General features: G+C 39.1%; 1 protein-coding gene across 4 annotated transcripts in view; it reads left to right on the plus strand.

The window, feature by feature from the left end:
• The window catches only part of LOC127425899 (phosphatidylinositol 4,5-bisphosphate 3-kinase catalytic subunit alpha isoform), a 28485-nt gene that overhangs the window by 1061 nt on the left and 6422 nt on the right, over positions 1-21002 (plus strand). For 2 of the 4 annotated variants that reach the window (XM_051672196.1, XM_051672195.1), the window contains exons 2-19: positions 15-111; positions 2213-2621; positions 2736-2945; positions 5120-5370; positions 10211-10456; positions 10701-10786; positions 10903-11008; positions 11762-11914; positions 12226-12360; positions 14649-14773; positions 14867-15113; positions 15522-15625; positions 15754-15925; positions 17838-17944; positions 18074-18195; positions 18295-18373; positions 20464-20634; positions 20846-20963. In XM_051672196.1, the coding sequence (XP_051528156.1) occupies positions 2270-2621; positions 2736-2945; positions 5120-5370; positions 10211-10456; positions 10701-10786; positions 10903-11008; positions 11762-11914; positions 12226-12360; positions 14649-14773; positions 14867-15113; positions 15522-15625; positions 15754-15925; positions 17838-17944; positions 18074-18195; positions 18295-18373; positions 20464-20634; positions 20846-20963 (2784 nt within the window). In that variant the 5' untranslated portion in view covers positions 15-111; positions 2213-2269. The remainder of the gene's footprint in view (positions 1-14; positions 112-2212; positions 2622-2735; positions 2946-5119; positions 5371-10210; positions 10457-10700; positions 10787-10902; positions 11009-11761; positions 11915-12225; positions 12361-14648; positions 14774-14866; positions 15114-15521; positions 15626-15753; positions 15926-17837; positions 17945-18073; positions 18196-18294; positions 18374-20463; positions 20635-20845; positions 20964-21002) is intronic. The other 2 variants (XM_051672197.1, XM_051672198.1) reach the window with 1 other exon arrangement.

Raw genomic sequence — 21002 nt, forward strand, 5'->3', positions numbered from 1 at the left:
TGTGGTTGTTTCAGTATAATTCAGTGGACCTGTGAAGAGAAGTTACAAAGCAGCTGAATTATGATGGACATTTACTTTTGAATTATGAAGTGGCCCTAGCATCGGTTACAGGTAAGCTTTATGGGGGTATTTGTCTGCTTATGTAAATATGTATTCAAGTGCAAACAGAATGGTGTGCATCTGATGTATGCAATGCTTATTGAACATATTGTCATATAATAAATATTAAACGGATAATGTTGGATTAAAAGTGTTCAAGAGTGGAGTGATTAGAACTGACGTTACCAATGGTTTGCAAAGCTCTGTAATAAACATTTGCATTGTGTTTACATGATTAAACCAGCAAAACTGTGTCTGAGAATAGTGAAGACAAAAGATCTGGCTTCAATGATTTCACGTGTGATTTAATGTGATGAGACATATTGTTTGTTATAAGTGAATTTCTTTGAGCTTACACATGATATTCATGGGTGTCTGTCAGGCTGTGTTGGTGGTGGATGTTAGCGGGGGAAAAACTCTTCCACTTCGGTTTGATATGCCAAATGTTTTTGGAAATAACTCACCACTGTCACAGTGAAACATTCCTGTCATTGCTCAGTGACTCAGATGTCAGGATAGTACTTCACTTCCTGTAAGAATTTGTATGACAGCATGTTTTGTTATCAAGACTGATTTCAGTGTTGTGTCCACAGTAAATTACTGTATAGGCACACAACCGTGGTTTAGTAGCAGTGAAGGACAGATATATGGGCTGAGCCAATTACTGGCTGATATGAGATTATAGGCCAAGAACTGTGTCAGTTCTACCTAGTGTTGATTCCAAAATTTATCAACAGTCTTGTCTATGGAAAATGCTTGTTTTCCCTTTTCAAATATTTAAAAAAAACAAATTTCAGGGAGTAAATATAATGTTCATAAGTGTTCATTTAAATGTTTAATATAACTATCCTCCTGAGTCCCGAGCGTGACCGCTGTGTGCATTTTTCATTTCACTTTTTGATTTGTAACTAGCAGCACATAATAAACATGGAAGAAAAAAATGTAGTTTTCCTAATAATTGATGTCCACATATGTGGATAATGGGACCAAGTTGTGAAATTTTAAATAATACCAAGCTACAGAAAGTCAGATTTTTTTATTATGTTAAACCAACAATCATGCCACGCTCCAAATTACTGAGATCACATTTTTCCCCATTCTGATGGTTGATGTGAATATTAACTGAAGCTCCTGACCCGTATCTGCATGATTTTATGCACTGCTGCCACACGATTGGCTGATTAGATAATCGCATGGATGATTGTTGGTGTCAGATGGGCTGGTTTGAGTATTTCTGGGATTTTCACACACAACAGTCTCTAGAATTTACTCAGAATGGTGCCAAAAACAAAAAACATCCAGTGTGCTGTCTGTCTGTCTGCACTGGTCTCAGAACAGTTTGAAATGCACCTTATGTTCATCCTAACTCCATATAAAGCCTCTGAAAGCAACATTTTCAGCTTTTAGATGAACTCATTGATTCTCAATGTGATAATACACAGTGAATATGGGATATTTTAACTGAAACTGAGCATACAGTCCACGTACGTGGTCATTGTGTTTAACAGCGTGGCGTTTCATGTTAAATCGCTCATATTTTACAAATGGCATATTGAATGAAACTAGAGACTCTACTCTTTTGACTCAAACAGGTTTCAGTGTAAAAACTTAATTAGGTTTCTTACCAGATGTAGTTTTGTTGGTGTTACTCCCAAAGACAAACTCCGCTGAGATCGGTGCCATGTTGTTTTGTCACATGACTCAAAAGTTTAACCCTTTACTGACAGCACAGAGTCTCCTGAACTGAGATCAGTAGGTTTAAATGAAATTAAATTATGCATAGCCTATAGCGAAGCCAAAACGTAATGTCCACACATGTGGAGGATATACTGTACATAGTAATATTACGAGTAACAACCTTTTAACTTATGTCACTTTATGTAACTTGGATACAGCGCTAATCACTGTCAATACATCCAGATTTATTATGTTTGTTTATTTGTTCTTGTTTTTCTCTTAGGAATTAATTGTTTGTTGTAGCACATGCATTTTTTGTTTATCTGTTGGCCAGAGATGTCTGTTAGGTGTCTCATCCACTGATTTTACTGATATTGAGAAACAAATTGTCAGACATGTTGCCAAAACCCACTTTATTTATCATCTTTCTCCTCAGGAGTGAAAGAGGTTGGTGATTTTTTTTCAGTATTAAAGATTGTGAGGACTACAAACCATGCCTCCAAGGCCATCCTCGGGAGAACTATGGGGCATACATTTGATGCCCCCCAGAATTCAGGTGGACTGTTTGCTGCCCAATGGCATCATCCTGACGCTGGAGTGCCTCCGGGAGGCCACGCTTGTCACAATCAAACATGAACTGTTTAAGGAGGCGAGGAAGTGCCCTCTCCACCACCTGCTGCAGGAGGAGACCTCCTATATTTTCGTCAGCGTAACTCAAGAGGCGGAGCGTGAGGAGTTCTACGATGAAACAAGGAGACTTTGCGATCTTCGGTTATTCCAGCCCTTCCTGAAGGTCATTGAGCCTGTAGGAAACAGAGAGGAGAAAATCCTCAATAGAGAAATCGGTAGGACCTCAAACAATGCCTGCTTTTTGTTTATTGAGAAAGCAGCTCATTTGATCAACAGTTTTATCTCTTTTTATTTGATCTTGTATTTAAATGATCTCTAATGTGTTTCAGGTTTTGCCATTGGAATGCCGGTGTGTGAGTTTGATCTAGTGAAGGATCCTGAGGTGCAAGACTTCAGGAGAAATATTCTTAATGTCTGCAAAGACTCTGTAGAACTGCGAGATGCCAGCGGGTCACACAGTCGAGCGCTATACGTTTATCCTCCTAACGTAGAGTCCTCACCGGAGCTTCCAAAGCACATATATGGCAAATTAGACAAAGGTAATTTTAAGTTCTTTATTCCGGGTTGTCTTCAACTGCATGTCTATGAACAACACCTGTGGCTGTCAAGTACTTGCATGAATTCTTCAGTAAAATATCCTTGTTATTTGAGCTGTAAAGTTATCTCAATCATCCTTTTGAGGTTTGCTTTTCTAGGTGGGAAAACTTCTGGTTCTGCGTTACTGATGTACTTTATGTAAGGGATGATGTACAGACTGCTGGTCATTATCGCAGAATAATCCACAAAAGGGTGAAATAATAATATTTTGCGAAAATGACAAGCCGACTGTATATTATCCCGCTTACACAGCTACTAACCAAATTTATAAATACATGGAAATGAAATATGGAATTTAGATCCTATTTTAGTAGGCTGAAAAAAAGATATGAAACTTATAGCGCCACCAAATGGCCAAACCCAAACTTTTTCTGTGTGTTCTCAGGCTGAGCACTTATATAAGTGTGTCAAGTTTGGCGAAAATATCTCATTTCACTTAAGAGTTATACCAATGCCACTAAAAGTTATAAGCTCACAAAGTAAAAAAAAAAAATCCTTTTTCCACCGCTAGGTGGCACAGGACCCAAACTTCTCAGGCACCTTCAGGGCATGGTCCTGATGACACATACAAAGTTTCGTAACGATATGCCAATGCGTTCATAAAATACAGCAAATGGCCGACGCCCAAATTGGCTGACATGGGAAAATTGGGTATCGTTTGACTCTGAATGTTTCACTGAATCTAAAGAGACCAGATTTTTTGCTATCTCCTGACTAGTAGGGGGCAGTGTGGCGAAACACTGCAGGTGACTTCAAGGCATGATGGCAATGACACATACCAAGTTTTGTCACAATCTATCAAAGTGTTGCGGAGATACAGCATGAAGTCCATTTTGGCGTGCTCGCCGTCAACTTCGTGAAGCCATTTCTCAGGAACTATTTCAAACATCAAGAAAAAAAAGTGATAACTTTTGTGTAGCTCTGTCTCATGATAGCTTTAAAACAATTTTGGTGGAAATCAGACCAAAAATTGTACGAGGAGTAGCGAAAAAACCTGTTTCCGTAAAATTCAAAATGCCGGAAAACTTTGTCAGGTGGAAATTGAAACCAAGGTATGCATTCGACTTGGAGTGAGCTCAGGAATCGGGGAAAAAAATGTGAAGAATTATGTCTCTAGGACTTTCAGTTCAAAAGTTATTAGCATAAACATGAGTGAAAATCTGACCTGTTGGTGGCGCTAAAGGGTTTAAGTTACAGACTCCTCTAGTTGTGTGCAAAATTTCATAACTTTCCTGTGAACGGTTCTATGGGCTGCCATAGACTCCCATGGCAGAAGAATAATAATAAGAACACTAACCATTTACAATAGGTGCCTACGCACTTTCAGTGCCTGTCCCCTAATTAGAGTTCATATATTTGAGCATTTATGTACACATTTAAATTCCACAAGGGCTTCAAAAGAATATGTTACATATATGAAAATGGCCATTTTTGTCATATTTTGAAATATACTGTATGTAGAAGTGACTTTTTATATCAGTAAAAAAACACTTGTTTTCAGCATATAAGTGTTCAGCATAAATTGACATTTTCAGATTCGTAGCCTACTGTATTAAGCACTTCAAATTCTAATCACATTTTACTCCACAACTAATGGGGATTTTAAGTGTATGTTAGGGATTCTGTGTATAAACGCAGGTTTTGTGTCTCATTCGCAGCACTCAAGGTGAAGACTAAACACTAGCTGTGATGTATGTGTGCAGTCCCATGAAAGTTTAGACAAGACTTTTGATAGTGAACGCATAGCGTGGAGGAGACGAGGCAGAGACGCTTACACTGTTACTATGGAGATGATACAATAGCAGCTGTGCATTTAGATATTTCCTGCTGTCAAACATGGAGGAAAGCAATGGGATTCCCTCATATTTAAATTTTTTGTGGAAAATTTGCGGAAATTATAAAAAATTGCAAGATACCGCAATAAATGCAATAATTGCAATAGTGCAATAATTCTTGCAGAGGGACTGCTTGATAACTTCATTGGGAACCATTCAATGTCTAGTCTTTCTGTGTATCACAAACACAGGGTTAACTGTTTGTTCTTTCATGCTACATTCCTGAAGGAGTCGAATAGTGCTGTTTCTGTTAGCGCTCAAGACTTCTCTGTGTGTGCTAGGTCAAATCATCGTGGTTATCTGGGTGATCGTCTCTCCAAACAATGACAAGCAGAAGTACACGCTGAAGATCAATCATGATTGTGTACCTGAGCAGGTGATCGCTGAAGCCATCAGGAAGAAGACCCGGAGCATGCTGCTGTCAGCCGAGCAGCTGAAGATGTGCGTACAGGAGTATCAGGGCAAGTACATCCTGAAGGTCTGTGGTTGTGACGAGTATCTTCTGGAAAAGTACCCCATCAGTCAGTACAAGGTATCTGCTCTCTTTTGGCCTCACTGAAGTAGCAATCTTTGGCAACATTCACACTGCAGCTGAATGTGGCCCAAATCTGATTTTTCTTTTGTAAGGTTGTTCACACGACATTTTAAATGTACCCCAAATGAGACACTGAATCTGAATAGCCAATGCTCATTGACTGACCTGCATGCGTATAAGAAACCCAGACATGCTCATTGTTTTAATTTGTATAATGAATTAACTTATAAAAATTGTTATTAGCAGTTTTTTATATCCAAAATAGGACATTTAATGTATATCTAATAAAATATCCACAAGTGATGGAAGACCAGATGGATACAGTTATTTTAAAGTCCTTTGCAGTGGTTTGGTGGAATTAAATTTCCATTGAAGCTCAAGAATGTATTATGAGTGAGACATCATAAAATTGAAGGACAGTAGGAAAAACGGCATTACATGTGTAAGGTAAGTTATCTGTAATTATTTCAGATTTCCATTGAAATTCGTGTTTTGCCTTCGTGCTTTGATACAGTTTGAGATATCGTGTTTTCTGCACGAGTGATATGAGCAAAGAGCCATGTTACCTCTGCATGTTTCCATGTGCATAATTTACTATGCGAAATTCAAACGAACCGCTGATCCCAATTGTTGTAGTCTATAATTATTTTCTTTTTTAAAAAAAGAAACTTAATTCATTAACCCTTTAAGCCCGTGAGAAAAAATATTGTCAAAATATTACCTACATTCCAACACAAAATAGGTATCGTTTGAAAGTTTAGAAGCTCTACTTTCCAATGCATGTAGACATCATGACCAAAACTGAACAAGTGCTTTGAAATTTGCAGATAAATCAGAAGTGTTCCCTTTTGATAATTTATTAAAAATGTTGCACTGTACATATTATTGCAATCAGTAAAAACATCAAATTGATTAAATAGCCATGTGTCATATGTTGTTGGAAATCTCTCAAAGAGTAGAATACAACCAGCATATTTGTTTTACTCACAGACAAAAATATAGCGAGTAGTCTTGACTTAAACTGAGTGAGTGTGTCTGCATCCCAAACAGTGTTAGGGAGACTATTCCATAGTGTAGGAGCAAAATAGGAAAAGGATCTACTTCCTTTTGTGGATTTTGATATTCTAGGAACTATTAACAGGCCAGAATTTTGCGATCGTAATGAGCGTGATGGAATATAGCGTGTCAGAAGGTCACTTAAGTACTGTGGAGCTAGACCATTCAAAGCTTTGTATGTAGTTAACAGTATTTTAAAATTAATATGAAATTTAACAGGAAGCCAATGTATCGATGATAAAATGGGGCTAATATGATCATATTTCTTGGTTCTCGTCAGCACTCCGGCAGCTGCATTTTGAACCAATTGAAGTTTATTGATCTTGCTGGACATCCTCCCAGTAATGCATTACAATAATCTAATCTTGAGGTCATGAACGCATGAATTAGTTTTTCGGCATCGGCAACAGAGAGCATGTGTCGTAATTTAGCAATATTTCTGAGGTGGAAGAATGCTGTTCTACAAACACTGGAAATTTGATTTTCAAAGTACAGATTGGTATCAAATATAACAACTAAATTCTTCGCTGTTGAAGACGATGTAACAGTACATCCATCGAGAGTCAACTAATATTTTAGTGGCTTATTTTTAGAGATTTTTGGTCCAATAATTAGTACCTCTGTTTTCTCAGAATTGAGTAGAAGGAAATTTTGATTCCATTGATACACTCTGCTAATTTGGAGAATTGTGAAATCTCATCAGGTTTCGAGGAAATATAAAGTTGGGTATCGTCAGCATAACAGTGGAAACTTATTCCATGATTCCTGATAATATCTCCCAGGGAAACATATATAAGGAGAAAAGCAGAGGCCCTAAAACTGATCCCTGTGGCACTCCATACTTAACTTTTGTTTGATTTGACAATTCCTCGTTTACACAGATAAAGTGGTAGCGGTCTGATAAATAGGACCTAAACCATGCTAATGCAAGTCCACTAATGCCAACATAATTCTCCAGCCTATTCAAGAGAATGTCGTGATCTATGGTGTCGAAGGCAGCACTAAGATCTAAAAGCACTAGAAGAGAAATGCAGCCATGATCAGATGATAAGAGCAAGTCATTAGTAACTCTGATAAGTGCAGTCTCTGTACTGTGATGGGGTCTAAATCCTGACTGAAATTGTTCATATATATACTATTTCTCTGTAGAAATGAACATAGTTGTGAGGATATTACATTTCTAGTGTTTTCAACATAAACAGGAGATTTGAAATCAGTCTATAATTAGCCAATTCTCCAGGATCAAGCTGTGGCTTCTTAATAAGCGGTTTGATAACTGCCATTTTAAAGTTTCATGGGACATGTTCTAATGATAGTGAGGAGTTAATAATATTAAGAAGAGGTTTTGAGATTACAGGGAATACCTCTTTTAAGAGCTTAGTTGGTAATGGATCTAACATACATGTTGTGGCTTTTGATGTTTTGATAAGTTTTGTTAGCTCTTCATGACCTGTGACAGCGAAGGATTGAAGTTGCTTGTGAGGAAAATTATGAGACTGTTTTCTGAGGTACTGTGACAGATGATTGCATAATTCCAATTTTATTTCTAATTATTTAAATTTTATCAGTAAAGAAATTCATGACGTCATTATTATTGTGCTGTGACGGAATATCTGGCTCTGTCGATGCTTTATTCCTAACCAGTTTATCCACAGTACTGAATAAACACTAGGATTGTTGTGGTTATTTTCTATGAGTTTGCTAAAATATGCTGACCTGGCAGCTTTTATTGCCTGTCTGTAGCTACAGACACTATCCTTCCATGCACCGCGAAATACCTCTAATTTTGTATTCTTCCACTTGCGCTTCATTTTCCGTGCTGCTCTCTTGAGAGCATGAGTGTGATCATTGTACCACAGTGCGGGGCTTTTCCTTTAATTGTCTTTAATCGAAGGGGGGCGACACTATCAAGAGTGCTGGAGAAGACTGTATTTATATTTTCTGTTATTACATCAAGTTCTTCTAGACTTTGGGGCTTACTGAGTATATGAGATAAATCTGGAAGATTATTAGTGAAGCTATCTTTAGTGGTCTAAAGAATAGTTCTACTTGAACAATAGCGTGGTGTAGATTGAGTGACATTAGCTGATCGTAGCATACAAGAGACGAGGTAATGATCTGAGATGTCATCGGTCTACGGTAGAATTTCTGTAGTATCAACATCAACTCCATATGACAGAATTAAATCTAGCGTATGATTATGGCGATGAGTTGGTCCTGTCACATTTTGTCTGACTCCAAGAGAGTTGAGAATATCGATAAATGCTAATCCCAATGTGTCATTTTCATTATCTATGCGAATGTTGAAGTCACCAACAATTAAATCTCTATCTACAGTAACTACTAGATCTGATAGAAAATTAGCAAATTCACCATGGAAATCAGAATATGGCCCGGGTGATCTATATACTGTAGCAAGGGTAAAAGATGACATAGACTTTTATTTATATCTGACGGTCACATTAAGCATTATTAGTTCAAAAGACTTAAATTTATATCCTGTCCTCTGAGTAACACCAGAAACTTCACTGTAAATTGTAGCAACACCTCCTCCTCGACCCTTCAGACGAGGCTCATGTTATATAACAATAACCTAGGGGAGTAGATTCATTTAAACTAATATATTCATCCGGTTTAAGACAGGTTTCAGTCAAACAGAACACATCAAAACTATGACCTGTAATAATTTCATTTACAATTAGTGCTTTGGTAGAAAGAGTTCTAATGTTTGTAGCCCTACCTTTATATGATGATTATCTTCAATTTTTGTTTTTTTCAAGTTTGACCTTAATAAATATTTTTCTAAATGATTTAGTGAGAGTTTTGTGTTTGATAGTTCGGGGAACAGACACAGTCTCTATATGATATCTAGGTGATACAGTCTCTATGTGTTGTAGTTTATGTGATCTGTGTGATGTCTCGAGACAACTAACAGACGATCGGATTAACCAGTTTGTCTGCTGTTGTTTTTAGGATGAGTCTCAGAATTTATCATAATCTATGTCATTAAAAAATTAGTTATAAGCCTTTAATTTAGGATAAATATGATTTGAAATTAAAGGTTTTAAACTATAACAGGCATATTACATGGTAAATCAAGTGTGCAAGTGATGAATGTTGAGTTTGATTGATGTAAAAAAAAAAGAAAATCACATTAAATCTGACCTGGCTGTTCACACATGTGAAGGCACATCAGAACAGATCAGATACATACAGTATCCGATTTATTTCCACATATGAAAGTGGCCCAGATCGGATTTGTAAATGTCAGATTTAAAGCACTTGTGGCTGTTCACATGGTCATCCAATTAACAGATCTCTGTCACATGTGAGTTAAAAATCAGATTTGGGCCACATTCAGCTGCGGTGTGAACGTAGCCAAAGAGTGTAAGAATGCAGTGCTATATAACATTATTTTCAGTTCCTCAATAGAGATTTCTGCCTCTATACTGCACACTGATTAGTAACCTGCAGATTTCTACAGAATCAAAATTCCTGTCATTCTTAAAATTGTACAAATGCCCTCTTGTGCTTGTTTTAAAAAAATATTTTGGCTAATTTGATCATGATTTCAGCTACCTATAAGAGTGAAGTATCTCACATTCGTCTGTGTTATTTCTCTCGTCATGTTTCAGTATCCCACTGCAAACGATTCTGTATCTGTGCTGCGTGTGATTTCACACATATGAGATCACAGACTGAATTGGTGTTTCGAGCACATACTGGACTGCCCATGATTATGGAACATTATGTCTGAAATCACCCTCTCTCTCTTTCTCAGTATATACGGAGTTGCATTATGTTGGGTCGCATGCCAAACCTCATGCTTATGTCCAAGGACAGTCTTTATACCCAGCTGCCCATGGACAACTTCACCATGCCCTCCTACGCCCGCCGTATCTCCACCGCCACGCCTTACATGAATGGCGAGGCCTCCACCAAATCTCTCTGGACCATTAACAGCACTCTAAGGATACGTGTCCTCTGCGCCACATACGTTAATGTGAATATTCGGGACATTGACAAGGTGCTTATCTGAAATAGTCTCTGATTGATTGCATGTTGAAGTGGTTGATGAGTCATGTTTATTGTAGAGTTGGAATATGCATGGGAAGTGTTTTGTAGAAGTTTCACAATTATTGTGAAAGAACAGGAAGCTGTGTGCATGTATAAGCCATTTGGGTTTTCCTTTTTCTGTAGCTATTTAAAATTGCAAAACCTTTCTGTACTGGATTGGATGTTCACTCACGGGTCGTTACCACTTGTTTCAGATTTATGTGCGAACAGGGATCTATCATGGAGGAGAACAGCTGTGTGACAATGTAAACACTCAACGTGTCCCGTGTTCAAACCCAAGGTGCCATGAAAATACTTGACCATATTTAAAGGAGAATACATGATATAAATACAAGAACATGTTAAATGTCTACATTTGTTGATTCAGTATTCTCTCTTTCTCTCTTTCAAATCCAGATGGAATGAGTGGCTGACCTATGACATGTACATTCCTGATGTCCCACGGGCAGCTCGACTGTGTCTGTCCATCTGCTCTGTGAAAGGAAGGAAGGGGGCAAAAGAGGTGACGACTCTGTTTTCTGTAGTGCACCCTACATAGTCTTCCTATCAAAACCACTCACTGTGAAGTTAGTCCGCATCTCATCAGATCAGCGATTTTCAACTGGTTTTGTTTCAGGAACCAAACCATTTTCTTTATTCTTTAAACACAATACTGCTATTGTTTATCATACAAAAGTAGATGCAATGTCCTTAAAATCAAACATTAAAATTATTATTATTACAAAAATCACAGAGGCCCAACGAGACAGAGGCCCAACGATGCAAGCAAACCTGTATTTAATGCAGTCTGGTTGTGAAGTATGAGGGCATGTCACGCAACCTGTCCATGTTGACATCTGTCTAATTTGACAAGCTTTTAACCAGTGACAGATTTATTCACCCCAAAGGACCGTAGAGTTTTATTGGATGCCCTTTGACATCAGCAACAATAAATATGCCAATAATTTCCTTCCTGTTCTCCAAACATACCTCCTTCTAAAAGTTGTAAAGCCTGTTTATTTAGCTGTCATTACTCTAAATAAGGGCAGCTAGGTCAGAACAGACCTGTGAATAATGTTTGGGTCATGACACGTCAGTTGAGAACCACTGCTATAGATCGCAACACAAGGGCCAGACAGCTTATGAATTAAACTTTAACACTGTCAACACTTGTACTTGATAACTAGATTATTTTTCATTTTCATACTGTTCAAAATGGTTGTTTACAGTGTTTTAGTGGCGTTTTTGAAGTAAAAGCACATTTGATGTATTTCAGGAGCACTGTCCACTGGCCTGGGGAAACGTCAACCTGTTCGACTACACGCACACTCTGGTGGCAGGGAAGATGGCGCTGAATCTGTGGCCGGTACCACACGGCCTGGAAGACCTCCTCAACCCCATTGGGGTCACAGGCTCCAACCCTAACAAGGTTTCCTCTCTGCATGACCTTTTTCAGTGCGGAGCCGTTTGCACGGTGGCTTTAATAAGATTGCTCAGTGTCTTCTAATCTGACATGACATAGTTAATCATGAGCTCATGTTCCAAAGCTGTTTATTTAGCATGGAGTCTTTTATCCTGCCACAAATTTCACAGCAAAACAATGGGGAACAAGAACAATCATATATTTAGTTCATTTAGTAACTGATCTGATGACAATTAATACTAAATTCAAGGTTGTAACTGCATAGATGATGAAGGTTATAAGTGTACTATAATGTTCTGGTGGTTTCTTTGCTCTAGGAAACGCCTTGTCTCGAGCTGGAGTTTGATTATTTCAGCTCTCCTGTGAAGTACCCTGACATGGCCACCATTGAGGATCACGCTAACTGGATAATATCCAGAGAGATGGGATACAATTACTGTCAGTCCGGACAGGTGATCTTACAGACACGCATCCTACTTAATTAATTATAGTGACACACTTCCTGTTGCACAGTTCCTGAAGCTCCATTGTGTAATTCCTGTTTCCAAGGTGAATCTTGCTTCAGTATTGTGGATACTGTAGCACTCCAACAGAAATTTGACAATTAAACACTTTTTTTAAATTAAAATTGAAACTTGTGGCTTGTACTAAAGTTGAGCAAAACTACCAATTTTCATAATCAACTAGTCGGTGGGTTGTTCGAACAACTAATCGACTAGTTGGAACCCATAAAAGTATAATTAGGCTCCGTTATGTTCACCTTACCCGGATCAGATGCGTTTCAGAGGGAAATACAGATGCAAAGTGCAGCACTTCAACATGGTGGCTAATGGCTATTCAACAAATAAATAGACTAAAACTATAAAAGTAAGAGAAATAAGAAAGGCTCCAATACAGAGCAGCACAAAAGCGCTTATGCACATCCTGAACGCAGAATGACGCACTTCAGTAACCGGAGTGTTTCAGGGCGATCCTCGCTGCACATTCAAAAGAAATGCAAGATTGCGGGAATACATCATCTAGTTCATGACATCAATCAGTTTAAACCTTTTTTACTGCAACTATTTAAGCAGTGTCAGACAGAATCAGCAAAAGATTGTAATCTCTCCACAACACCCGACAGTGATCATCTTGGAATGTGTTGTTGATGCGCCGCTTTGCTTTAAAAACAGTGCTTTAAATGACTAAACGTGAAGCATTAAAGAGACAAAACTTCTTGCAGAAGGTTGTACCATGTTGACTGTTATTCACGGTTATTACACGGGAATACTCTATTCTGATTGGTCAATGGCGCCATCTAGCGGTCTGATATTTCTGAGTAAAAACCGCACATCCGTTAATGAAGGGTGCTTTCACATTTGGTTCGATTGCTGGGACAGATCCAGAGTTCGTTTCCTTCCCGTGCCCCTGCTGGTCTATGCTCATATCATTTGGGTCTGAACTGCGATACGATTACGTCATCACCATGAGTACAAGCGGCAGCTGTTTACCCCTGTAACTTATCTCCCGCGGATGCATTAATTGTGCAATGATGTGATGAATATTAGCGTTTGTCTGCCGCGAGCCCACGGATGCGTTGCAAGAGATGTGAAGAATGTGAGCTGCTCTCTGAAGGGGATTTATATGGACACAAGCAGGTATGTGAAGTGTATTATACCACAATAATTGCCATCGCAAGCTTGAAAAGATGCAAATTATACGTCTTCACAAATGGTTAACTTCCACGATTTGGTGCGATTGCGTACATATCAGCAGCGAGCCGTACCAAAGTACACATGAACCGTATCCCAGACCACCTTTTCAAGCAGACACAGCTGCGATTCACGGGTGTGCACCCAAGTTCGGAAAACATTGTTCACATCATCCAAAGAAACCGAACTTTGATGCCTGCGGGTGCACACCACAAGTACTAGCGTGAAAGCACATATCAGAGCGGTCATCCGCGTATTGCGAGTCATCTTTCCTAATTCTTGGATCACTGTTTGATTTCTACAAGTAAGCTAATAAAATAATTTCAACTCAAATCAGTGTTTCATGTCCATTTATTTATTTATTTGGTCAGTAGCCGTGTAATAAGCAGGATAATGTACAGTCAGCCGGTTTGGTTGTTATCGAAAAATAAGACAACTGGCTGACTGTACATTATCCCTCCCACAGAAGGCTATCATCACGCTAAACGCTCTCCAAGAAGTTGCATCTCTCAATTAATTTAAGAATTATGTCTCCCTTTAAAACCACCACCACTAAAAATATTAATATTAATAGTTGACCCCACTAATCAACTAGTCAGTTGTTGGACGACTAGTCGATTAGTTCATTTATATCGATATAGCTTGACAAGGACTTAGTGCATGCTTGCACGAAATTACCACAACTTCATGGCCATGCCCACTGACTTTGCACATATGACGCATCACATAGCACTGCGCTTAAGATGTAGTGCTCTTGAAATAGGGCCCTCCATCTAAACATTTCCTGAAAGCTTGTAGAATTATTATGCATGCAGTTTTTCAACCTCATATTAATTGAGAGATCACGTGGAATATTTTTTATTTTAATAATTCATTTGTTACAATGCAAAAAACTCAAAGATGATTAAAATGGTGAAAAACATAAAAAGAAATTGTGACCCGTGACAGCATTAAAAAATGTACATTTTCCCTTACACATGTATATTTAATATTTTAATGCCGAAACAAAAAGATCATATCTATATTATTTGTCAACTACCCACCTACAGAGCAGCAGACTGGCACGAGATCATGCCATGACAGAGACTGATATAGAACAGCTTCGGCAGCTGAGCAACAGGGACCCGCTTTCTGAGATCACAGAGCAGGAGAAAGACTTCCTCTGGAGACACAGGTAGTCTAGCGCCCTCGCTAGGGCTCCTCGTGTAAATGCAGTGGACACTAACAACAAAGTTTGCATGAAACTGTATTTGTTTCTCTACTCTAGGCAGTATTGTGTAAACATACCAGATATCCTGCCAAAGATCCTACTGGCGGTGAAGTGGAATTCCCGCGATGAAGTCGCACAGATGTATTGCCTTCTTAAAGACTGGCCGGCAATAAAGCCAGAACAAGCCATGGAGCTGCTGGACTGTAACTATCCTGATCCAATGATTCGAGACTTTGCAGTTCGGTGTCTTGAGAAGTACCTGACCGATGATAAACTCTCTCAGTACCTCATTCAGTTGGTCCAGGTGAGGCTGATTTATTCATCATGAACTCAAATATTGTGCCGTTCCTTTTGGCAACAATTAAAGGTATAGTCTACCCAAAAATCATCGTTTACTCACCCTCATGACTTTCTGTCTACTGTAAAATATGTTAGGCAGAATGTTAGTCTCAGTCTCCATTCACTTGCTGTGTATGAAACATAAGATGCGACAAACATCTCCATTTCTGTTCCACAGAAGAAAGAAAGTCATGCAGGTTTGGAACAACACGAGGATGTGTGAATGATGACAGAATTTTCATTTTTGGGTGAACTTTTACCTTTAAAGCCATTATTGATATTAATTAATTAATTATAAATGCCCTCTCATGCTTTACACATTTATTTTTATGGTAATTTAATTCTAGATTGTGTTTTCTGGGTTTTGTCAAAGGTTTTGAAGTACGAGCAGTATCTTGATAATCCACTGGTGCGATTTCTGCTAAAAAAAGCTCTTACCAACCAGAGGATTGGACACTTCTTCTTTTGGCATTTGAAGTAAGTAACCATGTCGTTCTCCATTCTGTCAGGGTTTTAAATATAGCGTGGCATAATTACTATGATGGTTTGAGGCCTGAGATATTTTTGAAGTTCCAAGTGAAATGGAAGAGTGTGTGGGGTTGCAGGTCAGAGATGCACAATAAAACGGTGAGTCAGCGGTTCGGTCTGCTGCTCGAGTCGTACTGCCGGGCGTGTGGTATGTACCTGAAGCACTTGAGCAGACAGGTGGAGGCCATGGAGAAGCTCATCAACCTCACAGACATCCTCAAGCAGGAGAAGAAGGATGAGACTCAGAAGGTAAATTCAGCCTTTGACCTTTTGACCTCATCTGAAAGTAGCTGCTTGGATACGCAAGAAACCTTTAGACTGTTAGATGTAACACGAAACTTACAGAAGATGCCCCACTGATTTAAAAGCATTTAGGCATTACCTTAAATGTCACATTTAATGAGATAAACATAAACTGGCATCACAAAATACATAATTTCAGTGTTTTGATTTCACCACCGTGTTGCTGACTTACAGCTGTCTGTGCGTATTTAACTGGGATTGGATAAAGTATTTATTGAGATGTGCGTCACCTTTCAAAAAAGGTCTTGTTGAGTTTAAAGGAGTCATGAAATGGAGAATCACATTCTCATTTATATTTAGACATATAAGAGGTAACTGTACTATAAAAACACACTGTAAATTTCAGAACTCAAACGTTCCTCCCCAGTCTAAAAAGAGCATTTATAGTTGCCACCCTGCTGAAACATCTCATTTCGAATGACGTCATGAAACATTGCTCATTTGTATTTACACATCCCACAACATGCGTCATCGCATCCTTGGCCCCGCCCACTGGCACGCAGTTCAAGTCAGATGAGCAGGCCTTGTGTGGCTAACTATTCCTAACATAACACTAAAGGGGACTAGGGGTGTAAATCGGACGTTTCATCACGATACGATCTTATATCGTTTCTCTTCGCCTGCGATCCGATATTTGCAGATACTTCAAAGTCTGCCGCAATACGATTTTGATTTGATTCGATTCAGGGCCCTGCGATCGATATTCTGATATTATGTGCCTATTCTACACAATTAAATTTGTTTTGCCCTCAAATGTAACCAAAGTAAGCGTCAATACTCGCTGAGATACCCAGACCCCCTAAATAAAGGTACATCTTAAAAAAAATTCTATATCGATATTTACGCATTGTATCGATAACATTGGATCATTGGTTATTGGATCGATGCATCGATCCAGATCGATGAATCATTACACTCCTAAAGGGGACCCATCTGGACTATTTTGAATGATTTTATACATAAACATGAACTACACGGACTCTTTGACCGCTGTCATGTATCTCGCCGCTTTTAGAAGACGCAGTGTCAAGTTACAACTCTGAAAGGGAGAAGCAATTATCTTTCATTCAGCTGCTGCCTCTTGTTGTTTTGAACACAAACCCATCATGGACGCGTTCTTTCGCCCATCTGCGCTATTTTTTTATTGCTGGTGTATGTAAACATTGGACGTCTTTGACGATGAACGATGGACGTCTTCGACCGTTTCGGTGTGTTTCCGGCGATGTGCACCTCAGTGCGCCTACAGTATGTATGTGCGTAATTTCACCGTTCTTTGGACTGTGTGTGCGTTTTTTTGGCTCATGTCAGCATGAATTGCTTGTGAACAGACAAAATCGGATTCAAGCTTTGCAAAGGAACTGTTATTGAAGGATGGGGCAGTTAAAAACACAGTTTCATTCATGAATATTTCAGATGTCATGACTGTTTGATAGTTTATGGTGCTGAGTGGTAACAGTTGTGCTTGAGATGAACAGGTTAATATATTCAGATGCAACGTGTTGGATGCGTGTTATCTGTAAACACTGCAATTTTGTTTTATAATGTCGAGGTTCATTCTCTTCCGATTGAGTTTGCTGTATTTGAGGGGCTGCACGCTGTTAGCCAATCATAACAGTGGGCGTTTATGTTGAAGTTTTAAGGAGGCGCTTAGGCCAAAACTGAGCGTTTCAGACAGAGGGCCAAAAACAGGGTGGAAAATGATCATATATTACTAAATTGTGACTGTTTTGGTTATAAATAAAAACTTTTGTAACATTATCAAAGGACCTCAGCGAAGATAATAAAATTATTAAAAAACGCACTTCATGATGCATTTAAAGAGAATTATCATTGACTGACGGACTTCCTTTTTTTTCAGGTGCAAATGAAGTTCTTGGTGGAGCAGATGAGGAGACCCGACTACATGGATGCCCTCCAAAATTTCACCTCTCCACTCAACCCCGCCCACCAGCTGGGTAACCTGCGGTGAGTCCCATACAGTGTAGTTATTACATTGTTCACTATGGTAGGAACAATCCACTCAACAAATGCACACCAGCATGAGCTCTTGAAATGACATTTGATATCTGGTTTGTTCTTCTGTTTGCATGGCAGACTTGAAGATTGTAGGATCATGTCCTCAGCCAAGAGACCGCTGTGGCTCAACTGGGAAAACCCTGACATCATGTCCGAACTTCTCTTCCAGAACAATGAGATCATCTTCAAGAACGGAGATGGTCAGATCATCTTTTATCCTCTCTTTGTATGAGTGCCGTTAGTTTGCATGATGTGGAACAAAAGTGACATGAGTTTTTCCACTTTTTCCCTTCACTTAGACCTGCGGCAGGACATGCTAACCCTTCAGATCATCAGGATAATGGAGAACATTTGGCAAAATCAGGGGCTGGATCTGAGGTATGAGGGGTGGTTTAGTTGTTAAAAGTCTAGGCTTGTAACTGAAAGGTTGTAGGTTTAAACCTGGCATGGGTAATGCATGAGCCATCACCATTGTGTCTCCAGCTGCACAGACAACAAACTGACAGCTGGACGGAGCAGAGTACAGGGGTCTCGAGATGCATTTTTTAAAGTTTCAAGCTACATGTAGCTTGACAGTGCCCTAAAAACTTGGCGTTTATGGCTAAAGATGCTTAAAGACAGTGAAATGCAACACAGTCACAGTGAGATGCGGCAAAAGCATCCGTCTGATGCATGTTTACAGATGGAATGCAAGAACACGTCCTGTGTGAACATCACTTAAAGAAGGAAGTCAGACAGATGAACTCGATTGGAAAAGCGATTGCTGTGGACTGTAGGCCAGTGATATGCTTGTGTTCAATGAAATGAAAATAAAACGATATATTGTCTTCTAAAGCCACTTTATTGTATCGTCTAATCCAGTGTTTCTCAGCTGGTGGGTCGCAGGTCTGTTTGGATACGGTGGAGAACAGCGTGGAAAGAATAATGACAGGGTTAATCATTTCCAAGTTATTCATCTGCGTTTGGTGTTTTATACATGCTAAATATTTGGGATGGGCATGAGTACTCGAGTACTCAGAAGTGACCGCAAAGATCGATCATAAAAACGATGATTGATAATGAATATGCGTGACGTGACTTTTATAATTAACCGTGTTTTGAACACCTGTCTCTGAAAAAGTTCGCTAAACAATTTTTAATATCATGTAATGTAGAAACTTTGTCTCACTGTATATTTTACGTTTCCAAGTTGGAAGTCTGACATAAAGTGGCATTCCATTGCACTTTTCCCAGTGGGAAGTTGGAAATTCCGGAATTCCTACCCCTAGTACGACCTCCCTCTGACTAGCAATATCTAGTCTGTTTAACTAAAGCCTATTGCTGATTAAAAAAGTAATTTGATATGTCCCGTCTGAACAGTATCAATAGCAAATACATCAAAACAGAATTGTATTGAAATACAATAAAACTGCTTGAAATGACATTTCATGTGGCCTTTAAAGGGATAGTTCACCCAAAAATGAAAATTCTCTCATCATTTACTCACCTTCATGCCATCCCAGATCTTTAGCAGAACACATTTGAAGAAAAACAGAAAAATATCTCAGCTCAGTAGGTTCTTATAATGCAAGTGGATGGAGATTCAACCATTGAAGCTCTAAAAAGAACAGACAGTCAGCAGAAACATCATCCATACGACTCCACAGATTAAACTAATGTCTTCTAAAGCTAAATGACTGCTTTTGCTGTGTTAAAGATCAACACTTTTAAACTATAAATCATCTCTTCCGGTCAGCAGCAGTACAGTATGTGTGTGTGATGTAATCGCGTTGGCGTATTCACGTGAGAACAGACGCACGTGCGACACACCCGGAAGAGCGGCGCTAATTACAGCTGAGCAGGAAGAACGCTGTACAGAAGCTTCATTGGTTTTGGTTTAGATCTGTATTTGTATCTGTGTGTTTACTCACAATGGTGCTTTTGTGTGCTCATCCTGGATGTCTCAACCGAGAGAAAAACGTGAGATTACATCCATAACATGCCAACGCGAATACATCACACGAGAGACCGCGTGAACTCCGCCCTCTTGTGAATGCGCATACGGCTGCTGACCGGAAGAGATGATTTATAGTTAACTACTTATTTATCTTTTTTGCAGCAAAAGCGATCTTGAGACTCAGTTTAACATGTGGAGTCATATGGATGATGTTTCTGCTGACTGTCTGTTCTTTTTAGAGCTTCAATGGTCGAATCACCATCCACTTGCATTATAAGAACCTACTGAGCCGAGATATTTTTCTATTTTTCTTCAAATGTGTTCTGCTAAAGATAGAAAGTCATACACATCTGGGATGGCATGAGGGTGAATAAATGATGAGAGAATGTATTTTTTGGGTGAACTATCCCTTTAACAGCAGGTTACTCCAGAGAAACTCACCCAGTAATAAGTGTACTTCAAAAGCATCAATGAAACGGACTCTTTTCTCCCTTGTGATCATGTTGTAATAAAACTCTTTTCTGTGTCCCAGAATGCTCCCATATGGCTGCCTGTCTATAGGAGACTGTGTGGGTCTCATAGAGGTGGTGAGAAGTTCTCACACCATCATGCAGATTCAGTGTAAAGGAGGCCTGAAGGGGGCGCTGCAGTTTAACAGTTCAACGCTGCATCAGTGGCTGAAGGACAAGAACAAGGGCGAGATGTGAGCGACATTAGCACATTGTTTTCTTCCAAATGAGCTCTTTTCTTTAGTGGTCGATGTATTATTGGTTTATCAGTAGTAGTTTTTTCTCCACTCGTTGTAAAGTAAATCACTTAAGTAATCATCAAGCACTGGTTAAGTAGAGCAGTTGTTGATGTTATAAGTCACACATTTTGTGGAAGTTCTGGAATAAAATCATCTGTGTTTATAGGTACGACTTGGCGATCGATTTATTCACACGATCCTGTGCTGGCTATTGTGTGGCCACCTTCATTCTGGGCATCGGTGACCGACACAACAGTAACATCATGGTGAAGGACGATGGGCAGGTGTGAACTTGATCTTCATTGACGCTTTATTCTCATATT

The sequence above is a fragment of the Myxocyprinus asiaticus genome, chromosome 35 (genome assembly GCF_019703515.2).
Source record: "Myxocyprinus asiaticus isolate MX2 ecotype Aquarium Trade chromosome 35, UBuf_Myxa_2, whole genome shotgun sequence".
In the NCBI taxonomy this organism is placed as follows: domain Eukaryota; kingdom Metazoa; phylum Chordata; class Actinopteri; order Cypriniformes; family Catostomidae; genus Myxocyprinus; species Myxocyprinus asiaticus.